General features: G+C 33.9%; 1 protein-coding gene across 4 annotated transcripts in view; it reads right to left on the minus strand.

Annotated features, from left to right (window-relative positions):
- Positions 1-17,290, minus strand: part of TMEM106B (transmembrane protein 106B) — a 32,706-nt gene that overhangs the window by 9,765 nt on the left and 5,651 nt on the right. For 3 of the 4 annotated variants that reach the window (XR_001152253.3, XM_012757128.3, XM_012757126.3), the window contains exons 4-8: positions 11,463-11,622; positions 4,515-4,655; positions 4,209-4,258; positions 3,447-3,500; positions 2,600-2,750 (exon numbers count right to left, since the gene is read on the minus strand). Coding sequence is in view for 3 of the 4 variants with exons in the window: in XM_012757128.3 (XP_012612582.1) it covers positions 2,612-2,750; positions 3,447-3,500; positions 4,209-4,258; positions 4,515-4,655; positions 11,463-11,622 (544 nt within the window). In the remaining variant the exon portion in view is untranslated. Of the gene's footprint in view, positions 1-1,682; positions 2,751-3,446; positions 3,501-4,208; positions 4,259-4,514; positions 4,656-11,462; positions 11,623-17,290 lie in introns of those variants that run through there. The other variant, XM_012757125.3, reaches the window with a different exon arrangement.

A 17,290-nucleotide genomic window follows, 5' to 3' on the forward strand; every position in this document is an offset into this window, starting at 1 on the left:
TTTATCATGTCCTCTGGATAAAGTTTGAGAGCAATTTTAAAAAATATATTGACACTTACCCTATTCCCATGTAAGAAATCGCATTGGGCATTGACCTAAGACAAACTAAAAGCTTCATTCATTCTTCCCAGATTTTTTATGGCTATACTTCTGCTTCACCTGAATGCGTTTGTACGGTTTTATTAATTTGCAGCCTGTTTTGTTCTGGCAGTTACTTAACTCTGATACTCACAGGTAATCCTTATTTCTCTTTTGCTATTTTTTAATTTGTTTTAAATTCTAGCTTTTTTCTGACTCAAACTCCACTGAACCTAGATATAATAAAGTATTCTGAATTTAAAAGATAAAGATTTGAGTCACTAAATGTTCCTTCCATTTTCCTATCACTTCAAGAGATACTGTGCATACACTATAACAGGATGTAAGATTCACAAACTATAAGAAAAAATCTGTTTAATTTATACAATGTAATTTCCCAAGGTTAAAAGACACAAAGCAGGAAAAGTAAATAAGGGTTGATTTTTGTATGAGGTCTATCTAACTGATGATTTTCAAGAAATGAATGGTGATTTTGAAGTAAATGGAACATGAGGATAGGGTGGGAACAAAATAGAAACTATATGATCAAATTTAACATACACAGTCATTGAAGTACTGCATCTCTAGGTCACTAGCTAAATAAACCAGATTAGGGAACTGGTCAGGTATGGAGAAACAGATTTGGAAGCCCTACTATAGATACAGGTGATTTTTGAAGTCACAGGATTAGAAAATTTGGGAGAAATGGGGGCCTAAATCATACACAGACATAGATGATGTCAAAATGAGAAAATGATAGGAAATGAAAATGATTTGAAAAATACAAAATTAATATATTAGAGAAGTGTACAGTTTTAATGCGAATGGTCATAGTCAGGAAAACACAGCAGAGGAAAAATGAAAATAAAGATTGGTTTTGACAAGAAAGTCCACAATGAATTTAAAAGGGTGATTTGGGTTTAATAGTAAGGATGGCTGAGTTAGCAATGGATTAAGAGTTTTCACTCAGGAAAACTTAGAGAAAATAATATGAAAGCTAAGAAGACCTGAGTGTGTTTAAAAGCAGAATTGAAAAATTAAATAAAGTTTATGTTTTACAGTTGAGAGAGTCAAACTAATAAATAGGCTGTTTCAGACCTAAGTTAGGCACTTCGGGGGTGGGGAAAGGGAAACTTGATTTCTGTCACTAGAAAACAGAAGGAAATTAACCTTAACCCACTTCCTTTTTTGGTATCATACTTAGCCCCTATACTTTGTGGTATATATTTAAAAGGTCCTTAGAAATTGGTAAGTGAAAATGCTAAAAAAGATCAAAAATGGGAAATGGTATTGAAAATATAAAACAGCTAAGTGAATAAGTCAATAATCCATTTTGAAAACAATTTTAAATAAAATTAAAACAAAAACTAGACTTTAAAAATATAACTGCTAGAGGCATCATATCCATATGATATGCAAAGTGATTACATTTTTATATAGGTTTTTTTTCAGTATAGCCACCATCATTTAACGACAGGATTTCTTGAATAATTCTATCAAAGAAATATTTTCCTCCTGTAAAACATTCGTAAATTTGATTAAGTAGGTACCTAATAGTTGTTAGTTTCATACCATTATTTAGTATGAAAAGCAACATAAGAAAATGGAGAATCAAAATTTTTTATTTCAAATCGATTTTATGCCAGATCTAACATGTAATTGGAACCTATTCCCATTCTATGAGTTTCTGAATTTCATTTTTCTATTTTATTTCTTTTTATGAGCAACTTGCTTTAATTTTGAATCAGTACCATTTTATTTGACATTTATTAAAGCTGTATAAAAGCCATGCACAGTTTATTTATTTACAATATTATACATTAGATGACTGAAGATCACACAAAAAGTCCACAAAAGTATAACTAATATGGAAAAACATGAAACACATTATTTAAGGGCTTTTAAAAATTTTAGTTATGGAATTTTTCAAAGATTATTTTGGTTATAAGTGTTATACAACCACTAGCTTGAAATAAGACTGACAAAAACATGCAAATAAGAATTTCAATAAATGAAAAGCTAAAAACATTTAGCTAAAAGCTAAAATATCATGTAGTTGAAATACTACTATGTAACAATGGGAATTTATAAAACAGGAAAAAAAGGTCATTCTTTAAAAGTCTTCCATGAATAATAGGGCTTTCAGTAATTTTCTATAAAAACATTCAGAAATAACATTTCTCAAATTATGTTCATCACTAAAATTATGTTTTCAGTAATGATTAGAACTATGATTTTCAAGTAATTGTTTATTTTACTATAGGGGAAATCTCAGTTTTTCTCCCTTGGAGATAAGGGGTAGAAGAAAATCAATCAGTAAATTTAGATTCAAGTAAAAGATCCTGGTACAAATATATCATTAACACTGAGTGGAGATTTTTTATAAGTCCACATTTAACTGTACTCTTAAAATAGAAGTGTAAACTTTAGGTTTGTTCAATTTAAGATCTCCTATTAGGAAACAACAACTCTTTACGAGTATGGAAAATATCAATAGATATTTGTTCTCCTCTAGATGTACCTCTTTCAGTTTTTACTCTTGTGGCTGAAGTACATTTAGATATTCAGACTGCCCCAACTGGTAAGTTGTGTTCCTTCCACAGTCAACATACTGGTACCTCTCCTGGGATATCTGTTCGGAGTGGCCAAAGTATGTTGTTGTCACAGTAACCCTAAAGACAAAATAAGTGGGAAGAAATATTTAATAACTATATTAAAAGATTTTCTACAGTGAGACTACTTTTACACATGAAAATTCTATTCAAGGAGAGATTATTTGATTAATGGATAACTTAATATAGTGGACACAGTCCTCTAAGGGAATGTTTTCCCAACAGACAACAAAAATGCTAGCTGAGCAAGCTCTATCCAAATAATTATATACAATAAACATAATTTTAAAGAACAGCTATCTTTAGTTAAAAATATAACAGTTCATCATATGCTTAAAATTAAATATACAGTTCTCTCATTATAGCAAAAAGGTTAATCAAATGTCAGCTAACAGCCCAAATACCAAATCTATAATCAACAATATTTTATTGGCTTAGATAATACCCAATTTATATGCCCATAAGGAATTGATGTTGTGCTCAGTCCTCTCTATCTCAATCCTTGGCATTTTCCTGAGCTCTTGTCATGTCTACATTCACTATTCAGTAGTCATGTCATCCTACACTACTTCTCTAGGAAACCATTTCCTAATTTGTAAAGTGGGATAATAGTTACTTGACCTTACTGCACTCTTGTAAGGCTTAAAACCCAATTGAGATGGTATTTGTAGAGATGTCATGTATACTGTAAGACAACAGTTATAAACCTAAAATTCTTAAGAAGAAATAGCTTTTTTAGAAAAAATTCATACTTACTGCATCATGAGCACTATGTTATGTACTTTGATGGATAGCAGTGTACAGAAATCACTGTTAAAGAAATTAAAATGTAAATAAATATAAGTGACTAATTTAAAATTCTTCTTATATTAAAGCTAATAGACACTATTAAAATATGTAATAAACAAACATTTATTGGTTGAGCATTTACTATACTTCAAATAATGACTGATATATTCATGACTTATTCTAAAAATATGTATGTGTTCATACCATTGCAGTTGTAGGGTTGCCTTAACATGAGCTACAGATTACTTATACATTTTGCTCACCTTTTGAAATTTTGGTAAACAGTTTGCTAGTATCAAGAAGTTCTATTATTTTACCTATTGAGAATTAATAATCATTTAGACCCAAGTTAAAAACTTCAGGATTTTAAAACAACACAGTATACATTATTAGCACTTTTAGTTTTCCTACACTAAAATTCAGCAAATACAAGAATATATGAGAACATGCTTCTTATAATATAGTAACTAAAAGTAAAAAGTGATGTGGTATATATGATCCTAATTATGAAAAATAAAAAAATAAATTTTATGTGTACAAGTATATGTACATAAAGTTATATATGTTGAAAAAGAGAAAAGAACAGAGATGATCAGAGGCTAGAAGGAATATTCCATAATGTAGTCTTTTTGACTGATAAGATTACAGAAAATAAAAAAAAAACATTCTTTATACTTTATTTTATATACTTTATTGTTTAATAAAAAGTTATTAAGAATTAGAACTTACAACATGTAACTCATTTCCTCTGCTATAACAGTAGGTACTGTGTAGTCGATCTGAAAGGCAAAAAAAAGAACAAAGATAAATAATAGAGAATAGGATCAAAACATTCAAATATTTCAGATATACCTCATAATTTCAAAGAGTTAGAAAACTCTCCCTTTAGAAGCTTGATTCTACAATTCCATCTTATATATATGGGACACATTCCAAAATTAAATTTTTGAGGAAATATTCCACCCCCTCAAGTTACATAACATGCAAAATTGAGACTCATTTACTTCTCCCAAGTATTTCATGACTGAGACTTACTTGTTTCATATCAAGTGGACCAATATTGGTTAGGTTGTTTAAGCGTGCCTTTCCAATAACTGTTTTTGAAAACTGAACTTGAGCAGTGATGTTTTCAACTTCAACAGAATAATAGTTATTGTTTGTAATATTTAGAGTATTCTACAAAAGAAAGAAGGCAGAAAAATATATAAGGTTAGCTAAAAATAAGCATACAAATATTATTCATAATTAATATAGAAAATGACTTCAGCTATAGCTATGCTTCATTTATTAAGAGAAAGAAAAGTATTGCCAAAATGTCAACATTAAATGAACCAGTTAATTGGGTTTATGCATGAGCACTATGTATATAATACATCTGCAGTAAATAAACAATTCAAAATAAAAAAAACCCTAAAAAATGTATATAGTATAGGAATATGGAAAACTGAATGTTAGAAAATGTATTTGTGACAGTTAGCAAGAGTTCAATAAAAACAATTTTCGAATTTCATCTAAATTTTTATTAACTCTTAATATATACTTCTTCATAAACTATACTAGTAAGCTGTTTCCTATTAAATAAAAGATGACCTTTTAAAATGCTAACCAGTACTTAAAATAAGCTTTTTGTTTAAAGGAAATTGTTATTTTAACTCATATACTAGTAGAGATTTATACGAGGTCACTATGGAAAAGAAATGAGACAGATTAAAATCTGTTTGACTAGAGAGAAATGTGGTTGCATCATTCCTATACTTAAGTAACAGCTGGGCTCAGCTTCTGCATTTCTAATTCACTTTTGTTTCATATTACTCTAGAAAACAGTCAATAAAAAATAAGAAAAATATTAAATCTAGAAATAAAAAATCTAAAAATTACAGTAAAAGATATCATAAATAATATCAACAGACACTAAAGGATATATAGTAGAAATATTTGGAAGACAGATAGCAATGGTTATCATCTATAATACATAAAAAGCCCTTATAAATTGAAAAGGAAAAGAGAAAGCTATAATAGGAAACAAAATAAAGAGCAAAGGATATGTATGAACAAGTCAAAAAAGTATAAATTTAAATGGTCAAGAAATATTTTTAAATTCTCATATTCATTTATAGTCAGGAAAAGGTTAATTTAAGTAAAAATGAAATATTGTTTCTCATCCCTCAAACTAGTAAAATTTGTAGAAAGCAAACAAATTCCATTCCTGGCAGGGATGTGGTGAAGGGTATATTTTTACACTGCTGGTAAATATGTGAAGTGTCACAACCATTTTGATAAGTAATCTCATGACATACACTAAAATAAAAATGATAGCTTTTAACCTAGCAATCTTACTTCTGAGCATCTATTCCACAGAAATAGAAATATTAGGATGTTAATGACAGTATTCTTTATAGTGGCAAAACATATACCGTGAAAATAAAATAAATGCCTATCCATAAAAAGAAGGACTGAATAAACTGTATTAAGTCCTTACATAGACTATTATGCAGCCATCAAAAGAATGGATTAACTCCTCAAACAGATAATTAGGAAAGATTTCTACAAGGTATTAACAAATGAGAAAATCAAAATATGTAAAAATATGTACAAAATATTTTTTTTAAATATTGATTTTTATAAAGCTGAACACGTATGTACCTATATAAGTTAATATGAATATGGAACAAGACATGAAAAGAAGATACAACATGGGATGAGTGGAAAAGAGAAAACAGTTTTACTACAGAGGGATAAAAAAGACATGCTGGAGATCAGCAATTATACAATCACACTTAACACAGTTATTTACATTAATTATAGTTATAAATGTAAAGAAATATTTTTTAAAATTCCCTAATATAGTAGAAATCACCTTTATCTACCTAGATATAAATTTTGTCTATTTGATTCTTAATATTCATGTCAATTTCTAGAAATTATAGGAAAGAAACTGTTAATTTGAAGTCAATGGATCTTCTGATGCAGACCAAGGAATGGGATTTATGAAAATCTTGCAACCCTCTGCATATGCAAAATACTGTTGGTAAATGTCTTTTTTTGACGTGTCCAGAACTTTCATTAGAATAATAAAGGGATCAATGATACAAAGAGGTTGAGAACAAAAATACTTATGAGAATTAAAAAAAGATACACTGAGAGAAAGGAAATACAAAGATAAATATTCAGAAAGACAAAGAAAAAATAAGATAGGATAAATAAAATATTTTGTACTAAAGGTCAGGCATTCTGCTGTTGAGGGGAGAAAGAATCCATTTAATTTATAAGACAAAAAGGGACCACAATCATAAGCTTTAAAATAATGATGATTTTTTAATCAAAGGCCTTAAAATATCTATGATCTTTAATTAGGATATTTAGTTTCACGAATTTATCCTAAAGAAATAATCTATAATGGAAACAAAGTTTCAGAGAAATTTTCTGAATGAATATTTGGAATAGCAAACCTAAACATTCACTAAGAAAATGGTTGATTTCTGGCAGGGTGGATAACTAGAGACATCGTTTGCAAAATGGTCCTGGTGGGAAGGCAGGATATAGGATACAGGAGATGGGAGAAGACTCACAGGTCAGGTGTGGATCACAGACAGAGATGTCAGAGATGGCTGGGGACTCCAGGGAGAAATTATGAAGCCGAGAAGGAAGAAGATAAAAAGAAGACATCAGCAAGGATTAAACACAGAGAGGCTTGGAGCCCAGTGAAAGGGTAAGAGGGGATTCTCCTTCCCCTAATACATGCCTTTAGTGAACTGTGGGACACCAAGTTTACTGAAGGCTTTTCTATCCTCCATGAGCCCAGGCATGGTGGCAAATACGGAACAGCGGGGTGAACTTGGGAGTGCATGGAGTTCAGGCAGTCCATGAGGGGCACCCTCCAGGAGAGTGCCAGGAGAGCTAGAGTGCTAGCTTTCTCCCATCCAGACACTTCCAACCCTGCATTTTCCCTATCCACTATAACTGGTGCTCAGGTTGATGGTGACCTGCAATCCCTTCTCCACCCATTAAACTGCAACCACGGTCTGACCTGTATGCTGAGGGTCTTCACAGACAGTGAGACCCACACCTCTTCCCCTTGAGGGAACTTTCTGTCCACTGGCATTTCATGGGGTTGCACGCTGGCTGCTCAGATAAGGAAGCCAGTCCTGGTGCACCCAGGACTAGAGAGGGGTCCAGGGGGAGACAGGGGAGAAGTCTGGGAGCTGGACTCGGGTAGCAAGGAAGCCTGCAAGGACATATCCAACAGGAGAGTGTACTGGGGTGTTGAGGAATGGAGATCTAACAATGTACAACCTGCCTACTGGAGAATCACCATATTGGATAAGGGTGTGGCATTTAGAGAGGAACAGCCCAGCCCCTGGTTCGATAGCAGCCAAAAGCCCCCTCCTACTTAGGCCAGCCAGCTGACCAGGTGCTGTGGCCCCTCCCCCAATCATTACAAATGGGAGTAGTTTGAGCTGAGAAGTTCTGTAGTGGCCATTTCTCTCTAGCAGGCACATGCTACAGGGTGAGGTCCTTATAGATTGTGGGACCCATACTCTCCCTCTGAGGACTTGTAGTGGAACAGGGGCACACAATTTTGGAGCTGCTACCCACTGGCATTTTGTGGAGATGCATGCTAACACAGGGTCAGACATACAGATGGTAGAGGGAGGTTTGAAAGCTGGACTTGGGTGGTGAGGAAGCACACGTGGACTGAACTGAGGAAAGTGTGCTGTGGGAGTCCAACAAGTGGTGATTTGGTGGAACACCACCCCATCACAAATAAACTCCATTACCAGATAAGGGCAGAAGGATCCCAGCCCGAGGCCTTAGCACTCAAGCACTTAGGCCCCTTCCTGTGAATAGTTCTCTGGGTGTGGAGAGCTTATTCTGACTCCCATACCAGTGGCTCCCCCTAGTGCCCAGGAAAGCAACTTCTGAGCCCTGGGGAGGCTTTGCAAAGCCTCTCAGGTTCCCACAACCTAGCCACAAACTTCACAGCTTCTTCCCCTACCTCAGAGGTGGTAGAGATTAGGCAACCCCCTGGGAGCTACAAGGTTTCTCCTAAAGCTTGAGACACTCAAGTACTTCACCAGAACGACCAGATTTTACCATAGGCACAAATGAACATCTTGGCAGCTGGCTCTTTTACACCAATATCAACCAATGACGGAGAACAACTCTATAGCTCATCAGAACATTGTTCAACTCAAGCAAAGGGGGTGTGGGTGATTCATACAAGCACCACCCCCCATATCAGAGATTAAGCTAGGGGACTCAACACAATTCACACTGCTGAGAAGAGGTGAAGAAGGCAGGACCCAGGTAATCAGAGAGGATCATTAAACCTGCTTGAAAACCCCATAGGCAACTTGAGATGAGCACTCTTTTCCCTGGCAGAGGCAGAGACTGATCTTTGGGGACATGGGGAAAGGCCCAGAAGCCAGGCCCAGTAGCCAGGCCCAGTAGCCCCAGGACTTCAGCAAGAGGCCAGATGAGAAGGAAACAATGAAAGAACTCCAGAAGTATGAAGAATCAGAGTGAAAGGTCATCTCAAAAAGAAAACAACAACTCTCTATCAATGGATACCAACCAAAATAAAAATATCAAAATGACAGAAAAATAATTCCAAATTTGGGTTATAAGGAAGCTCAATGAAATGCAAGAGAAAATGAAAAACGAACAGAAAAAATCTACAAAAATAATACAGGAAATGAATGTAAATTTTGCTAAAGCAATCAAATTGTTAAAAAAAAATCAAACAGAAGTTCTAGAAATAAAAAATTCACTCAAGGAAATCCAAAACACTGCGGAAAGTTTTAAGAATATGCTAGGCCAGACAGAAGAAAAAAATCGCAGAGCATGAAGATATCAACTTCAAATTAAACAAGTCAGTGAAGATAAAGAGCAAAGAAATAAGGGGAATGAACAAAGCCTACAAAAAAACATGGGATCATGGAAAGAGGCCATACATAAGAATCATGAGATCCTGAGGGTGAAGAAAACACATAAGGGTTCAAAAAACTATTTGAAGGAATAATTGAGTAAAACTTCCCTAGTCTTGCTAGAAATTCAGATAGCCAGGTACAACAATCTCAATGAACACTGTTAAGATTTATCACAAAGAAGCAATCACTATAGCACATAGTCATCAGACTGGGCAAAGTTAACAAAGGAGGAACTCATGTGAGCTGTAAGGCAAAAACATCAGGTAACTTGCAAAGAAAAACTCAGACTTCTCAACTGAGACCTTATAAGCCAGAAAGAAATGGGGTCCTATCCTCAGGCTTCTTGAATAGAATAATGGTTAGCTTAGAATTCTGTATCCTGAAAAACTAAGTTTCTTATTTGAGGTAGAAATAAAGATGTTTTCAGTTAAGCAAACACTGAGGGAATTTGTCAAGATCAGACCAGCCCTGCAAAAATTACTCAAATCTGCATTATACATTGATCAGCACAATAGAACACCAGTGTAAAAGCACCCAAAAGCTAAAGCTCAGAGCCCATATACGGTAGTAGCTCAACAGGTAAAATGAAGCAATAAGGTACTACCCAACAGGATGAAAAGAAACATATCCTACTTATCAATGCTTTCAGTAACTGTGAGTGGCTTGAATTCCCCACTCAAGAGACATAGGCTAAATGAGTAGATTAAAAAAAAAAAAAATACAAGCCACATATCTGGTGTCTCCAGGAAACACATCTAAGCCACAAGGACTCATTCAGACTCAAGGTGAAGGGATTTAAAAAAAATATTCCATGCAAATGGAAAGCAAAAGAAAGCAGGTATTCTCATATCAGATAACATAGACTTCAAATCAACAATAGTAATTAAGGCAAAGATGGTCATCATACAATGGTAAAGGGAGCAATTCAACAAGAAGATATAACAACCATAAATATTCATGCAACTAACACAGGTGCACCCAGAATCATAAAGCAAACCCTATTAGATCCAAATGAAGTGATAAACACAGCATCGTAATAGCTGGGGACTTCAGCATCCTACTGACAGAATGGGACAGGTCCTCCAAGAAGAAAATAAGCAAAGAAACACTGGACTTAAATGGGACTCTAGAGCAAATGGGCCTAATAGACATTTACAAAACATTCCACCCCAAAACTACTGAATGTACATTCTTCTTATGAGCACATAGAACATTCTCTAAGATTGCTCACATCTTAGGCACAAAACATGCCTCAATAAATTAAAAAAAAAAACAAAAACAGAAATCATACCATGTATCTTCTCAGACCACAGTGGAATAAAATTAGAAATCAACTCCAACAGAAACACTCAATTCTATACAAAGTCATCATGGAAACTAAACAACCTACTGCCCAATGATTACTGGATCAAGCAGGAAATTAAGATGGAAATCAAGAGATGCCTGGAACTAAATGACAAAGGAGACACAAGTTATCAAAGTCTATGGCATTCAGCAAAAGCAGTCCTAACGGAAAAATTAACTGCTTTAAATACCCACATTGAAAAGACAGAAAGATCACAACTCAACAATCCAATGATTTATCTCACGGAGTGAGAAAAGGAAGAGCAAACCAAACCCAAACCAAGCAGAAGAAAAGAAATAACTAAAGTCAGAGCAGAACAAAATGAAATAAAAAAAAAACCCACAAAATTAATGAAACAAAAAGTTGGTTCTCTCAAAAGATAAACAAAATTGACATACCACTCACTAGATTAACCAGAAGTAGAAAAGAAAGGACCCAAATAAGCTCAATTAGGAAGGAAAATGGAGCTATCACAATTGATATCACAGAAATAAAAAATATCATCCGTGAATACTATAAAAATCTCTACGCACATAAACTTGAAAACATTGAGGAAATGGGAGAAAAGGTCAATACAACAAAGGTATACACACAAAGCAAACTGAGCAGTGTCACATTTAAACAAACATCCTCTCAACAGGGACAAATGTACTGATTAACAAGATAAAGGGATGAAGCCAAATATTTTTCATGTAAATTTGTACTTACTGTGATATTTAAATATATTGTACGCTTTTGAACATCATAACTGACATATGCTGATTTTACGCCAATGTATTTCACATCAATAGAGCGAGGGAAAAGGAAAAACACGGCCAATCCCGAAAGGAGCAGACAGACAGACACTGAAGCCATCACATAGAGCTTTCTGAAAAGGAAAAGGAGTATTTAAATAAATGTGCATCAAAAATTACATAATGCAACATTCAGAGAAGCTATTTTCAATTTGAATATTCCCCCATACATGTTCCCCCAGCAACATGTATAAAATGCATAATTTTACCAAATTTTCACACTCTAGAAGTATAGGTTAAGGTTGGTTCTGAATCTGTTAAGTGCTAAAATGTTGTCCTTAAAAGATTAATTCACCTTTTTGGAGACTAGGAGTTCAGGTTTATAAGTGATAGAAGGTTTACTGCAGTGATTTCCAAACCAGGCTTCACATTAGAACCAAGCTGAAGAGCTTTATACAAATTTCAAGACTCCTTTCTGAATTCACCGAAGCAGAATTTTCACATGTTGAGTTTGTATATGATCCCGTACAGTGACTGCTCATCAGAACCACCCAAGAAGCTCTTAAAACTAATGACATAACCACATGCTGTATCAATGATTCTCACTGATAACAACTAGTCCTTTCTGAGTCTCCTTATCCAAAGTATTAAAGTATGGTTTTAAAAATATTGTTTACATTGATCAACCCTGCGTTAAAGGTGTTGTCACACTGTTATTTTTAAATTAAGAAAAGAGATAATATATGCAGGTATAAAACAAGGAAAATAACAAAGCCTATATACCTTTCCCATTCTTCTAACTACCCTGAAATGTATCTCTTCCATCTCTTATGCTTTTCTTTCCAGTCTCCAAAGATGGAAATTACTTCTTTTCTTCAAGATTAACCTCCAAACTAGAGTTTCATGAACTATTTTCTGACCCCTCCAATATACAGCCCTCTACTGAAAACACACAGCACCCCTTTTTGTTTCTAAGTCTTGCATGTCACTTTATCTTTTCCTTATATTCTAGTAATAGAAAAAAATTTCATTTTATCCTTTCTTCCACTCTCTCTTCCCCACCAACTCCTTTCTAAATGCATGGATGAATTTAATCTTTGTATGCCTCAGAACTGCTATTACAGTGCTTCCTGAAGATGTTTTATAAATATTTCTGTGTATTTTAAGTTGCTTAAGGGAGAAAAATGGTTTACCAAAAAACAAAATAAAACAAGCAAAAAAAAAATTGCTAAATTACTGCTACAGTCATATTGAGTGAACAAAGCAGTTCAAACTCCCTCACTTTGGACTTTCTCTCAACCTGAATAGGATAGTGATCACTATTGGGTTACCTAATAGGTAGTTTAAACAAATGTTTATAGTATCTAAAATATACAGAAACACCTTAAAAGGTATAAAAAGAGTTTAAAAATCATCACAATAAAAAATCTGAACTTTGTTGGAGTTTCTATATATTAGTATTATTTTATTTTTAATTATTAATGGGTGGGTAAGCCCACCATAATCTATTTAGTGCTTAGTGCCTATAAATCAGCCCTAGTTGTGACTATATGAGTCTGGTCCTAAATTACTCCGCACAGCAAGTTTGTTGTTATAAACATTATTTAACCTGGTGGGACAATAAAATAACATTCTATGTAGCATTTCATCTAAAATAAAAAAATTGGCTAGGTCACTGACAAAGTACTTAGATCTTCATTACAAAATTCATCAGTAATATTTTTTCTTATGGCTCTAGGGATAGCAACCGAATCCTGATGAAGTTATGAAGGTTGTGAGGTATATTTGGTGTAAATTTACAATTCTATTTCTATCATTTCCTATCTGCAGTGTTTAAGGCAATTTATTTTCTGCTTTAAAATCCATAGGTTTGTTTTGAGGATTAAATTGAATAGCTAAAGTATATAGACAAAAACAATTAATAAATATTTTCTAAATTCCTTAGCACAACACTCCCAATTTGTAAACAAATAAAAGACCCAAAATTGTTCCCCAAATATTATAATTTTACTACAAATTGAGAAACAGCAATTATTCCTGTCCTTGTGTGAGCTCTGAGGATTAGTACCTTTGTTCCTATTAGATGATCTTTGCACAGCCTCAGGTACTTTCCTTACGCATATAATATATACTGATCGTGACTCAGAAGCATCCTCTGCAGCTCTCTACCCGCTGGTACTCTGTCTTGTGAACTCTAGTCATCTGATTTCCTGGACTCCCAGCTCAACTTCTTCAATTGAGGGAGACTGCTGAGTTCTGTCTGACTTCTTTTCCTTGTACTATATCCTGGAACCTTTCTCCAGACAGTAAGCTGGTACAATCATAGGACTTATCTCCTTTGTTTTCCCTTTCTCAGGAATCACTGTCCTGTGCTGTTTGATGCCCATGTTTGAAAATATTGTTTCATGTATTTGTCCAGTGTTTTTAGTTAATTCAGGTAGAAGAGTATATCTAGTATCTGTTATTACATCTTGGTTGGAACTAGAAAATCCTATTTGACTTTGTACTCTTTGCTCTTATGCTGAAAATCTTATTCCTTAATGGAATTTCCATAATTACTTATTTGCTTTACATACAAAATTTCAATATTATACCAACAGTACTCATAATAATGCAACCACTGAGTACAGTTTAAAATTTGTTCTGCTTCTCTTTACCATTTAGAACATATCTTACCAGATATTAACAGTCAAAACACAATGTTTTCAAGTCATTTAAAGTAATTCTTTTGGCCAGCCCGGTGGCTCACGCCTGTAATCGTAGCACTCTGGGAGGCCCAGGTGGGCAGACTGCTCAGGTCAGGAGTTCGAAACCGACCTAGCAAGAGTGAGACCCTGTCTCTATTATAAATAGAAAGAAATTAATTGGCCAACTAATATATGTAGAAAAAAAAATTAGCCAGGCATGGTGGCGCATGCTTGTAGTTCCAGCTACTCGGGAGGCTGAGGCAGAAGGATTGCTTGAGCCCAGGAGTTTGAGGCTGCTGTGAGCTAGGCTGATGCCAAGGCATTCACTCTAGCATCGACAACAAAGTGAGACTCTGTCTCAAATAAATAAATAAATAAATAAATAAATAAATAAATAAAGTAATTCTTTCAGCTGTGTTTATGTCAACAACTTGATATATAGTTAAAATCATTTGTTTCCTTTTGTTTCAATTTTTAGCAGTTGCTTTTTTTTAAACTTTTGATTTAATCTTTTAAATTATATTTTAAAAAGTACATGGTTCTAAAACCCAAATACACTCACCCATACACACACACAGACACACACGCACACAGACTTTTACTTGTTTATCTGTTCCCTCACCCAAGTTCCCTCCCAAATTCTGACAGTAACCAATTTTATTAGTTTATGGTTTATCATTCCATTGTTTGTGTGTATGTGTTTGGTGTATGTTTTAAAATAAAAACATGCTCTGAATATTACACTGCAGTAAAATCCCACTCTTCCTCATTCCATTTTACTACTGTGTACATGTAGCACAATTTATTCTACCAGTCCTCTATTATGGGTTATTTACATTGTTTCTAGTTGTTTGCTATTACAAACACTGGCAGAGTGAATAACTTCCGCAAATGTCATTTACTATATTTGACAACTGTCCTTAGAATAAATTTTTTTAAAGTAGAATTCCTGAGCCCAAAAGTAAATGCATATGTAATTTTGTTAGCTAATGCCAAATTCCCATTCACTAGCAAGGCATGAGTATGCTTGTTTTCACTCAGTATTGCTAACAAAATATGTTATTAAAAGCTTGGATTTTTGCCAATCTCATAGAAATGGTATCTTCATGTAGATTTAATTTACACTTCTTTTATGAGCAAGATTGAACATTTTTTCAAATGTCTAAAGGTCATTTGCATTTCCTTTTTGTGAACTAGCTTCTATTTTCCTTTGGTGGTTGGCCTTTTTCCTCTCAAAATTTGAAGCCCTTTATAGAGTAAGGATATTGGCTCTCTTTCTGTGACATGATTTGCAAACACTACTTCCCAGTTTACCATTGTATTTTGACTTCAATTAAGGTTTTATTTTCATTCTATAAAAGTTTATATTAATATTTGTCAAATTTATCTATTTATTCTTTCATCACTTTGGGACTCTAAATCATCACTGGAAAAACCTTCCCACTAGCAGGTTATAAAAGGATTAACCCTGATTTCTTTCATATTCATACCTGTCTATACATCTCATAATAAAAAGTCAGACTGCTTATAAAATCTTTGGTTCATTTTATTTCCCTAGTTACTAAATATGTTACTCTACCTCTCACTTTTTCGTGGTCAAGAAGTAGCGTGTCATTTTTATTTTCTATTTCTTATAAATTAATTGATCCTTTTACCTGGGTATTCAAAGAGAGTTTTTTTGCTTTTTTTTTTTAAACCTTTCAAAGTTCAAACATTTCACTAGAATTGGATGATTCTTTTCAGGATTGTAAGTCTTTTCAATATGTAGTTCTTATCTGCTTTTACTTCAGAGAATGCTCTTGAATTAATGTTCAGTATTTACTTCTACTCCTTTGATTTTCTCTTTCAGAAGCTCCAATTACATACATGTTCAATTTTCTTTTTTTTTTTTTTTTTTTTTTTTGTCTTCTGTATCATTTTCTCAAATTGTTTTCATTAACTTGTGTGTGTTTTGTTGGCATTCCCCCTCTGTATCCTCTATTTTCCTTATTGTACTTTCCAGGGTATGTATTTGTACTTGCGTTCTTCCAGTTTTGTGGACATCTTTTTTTCTAATTTTTTCTAGGGCTCTGTAAACTCTTTTCACATTCTCCCACTGTTGGTTCTCTCATTCCTGAGCTTTTCAATTTCTGTCTTATGCTGTTTTGTCATAGTTTCTATAATATTAAAGTTTTCATTTGCTTTTATCATCTGCTAGCATTTTGCTCAGTTCACTTTCTCTGACTTTTAAAAAGTATTTTTGCATGATGGGGGTTTATTGTAATGCTTTCCTGCTGCTCATGTTTAAATGAGAAGAGCTTTTGTAGTTTTAAGAAAAGGTTCCATTTTGGATAAAGGGATATGTCAGTGTTGCTTTCCTTGCATCACCGCTCAAGGGCTCCATCCTCTGTTTTTATACAAAGTGTTAAAAAAGATGGTCTCTGTGTATTCACATCCATAGTTCTGAGATTATCTCCCCAGTATGAAGCTGTTTTCTCCTTTATTCCTAATTCCTGCCCTGTATAAATTTGGGTTCTACCCAACAGCTTTTTTCCTTATGTCTGTGTTCTTTTGCAAAAGTTTTGTGGGGGCTCTTTTTGTTCTTCTTTTTCTTTTTTTTTTTTTTTGATGTTTCTTAAGGTCTCTGAGGACTTAGGATGGTCCAGTTCCTTCTATTTCTCTCAAGGTCCCTTGGTGTATCTCTGTGGCCTTTTTACACTCTCTCCAAGCTAGAGCATTCAGGGTCTTCTTACTTTAGCAGGATATTCTTGGAAGTATTTGCTGGAAGTACTCAGAATGAGGTCCTCTTCTTTTAAGACAGGGCATTTGCTTTGTGAATCAGGGCTCTTAGGATCCTCAGGAACTCCCTTTTTGCTTCCTAACTACCACATAGCTGCTAACCATTTGAGTCCCTGCTATCATCATGGTCTGAATACCCATTTTTATTTGGAGGTTGTTGGGAACACCTTATTGCCCATTTTTTATGAAAATGATGTGTGTTTTGTGTTTCCTACTGCTATTCTAGATATGTTTTAATAATAGATTTGAGAAGATACAGATATCATACTGCTTTCAAGACCTTACCCCAACCAGGAATCCTTGTTTTGTTTGTTTAATGACACAAAGCATATGATGG

The sequence above is a fragment of the Microcebus murinus genome, chromosome 9, assembly GCF_040939455.1.
Source record: "Microcebus murinus isolate Inina chromosome 9, M.murinus_Inina_mat1.0, whole genome shotgun sequence".
Taxonomy (NCBI): domain Eukaryota; kingdom Metazoa; phylum Chordata; class Mammalia; order Primates; family Cheirogaleidae; genus Microcebus; species Microcebus murinus.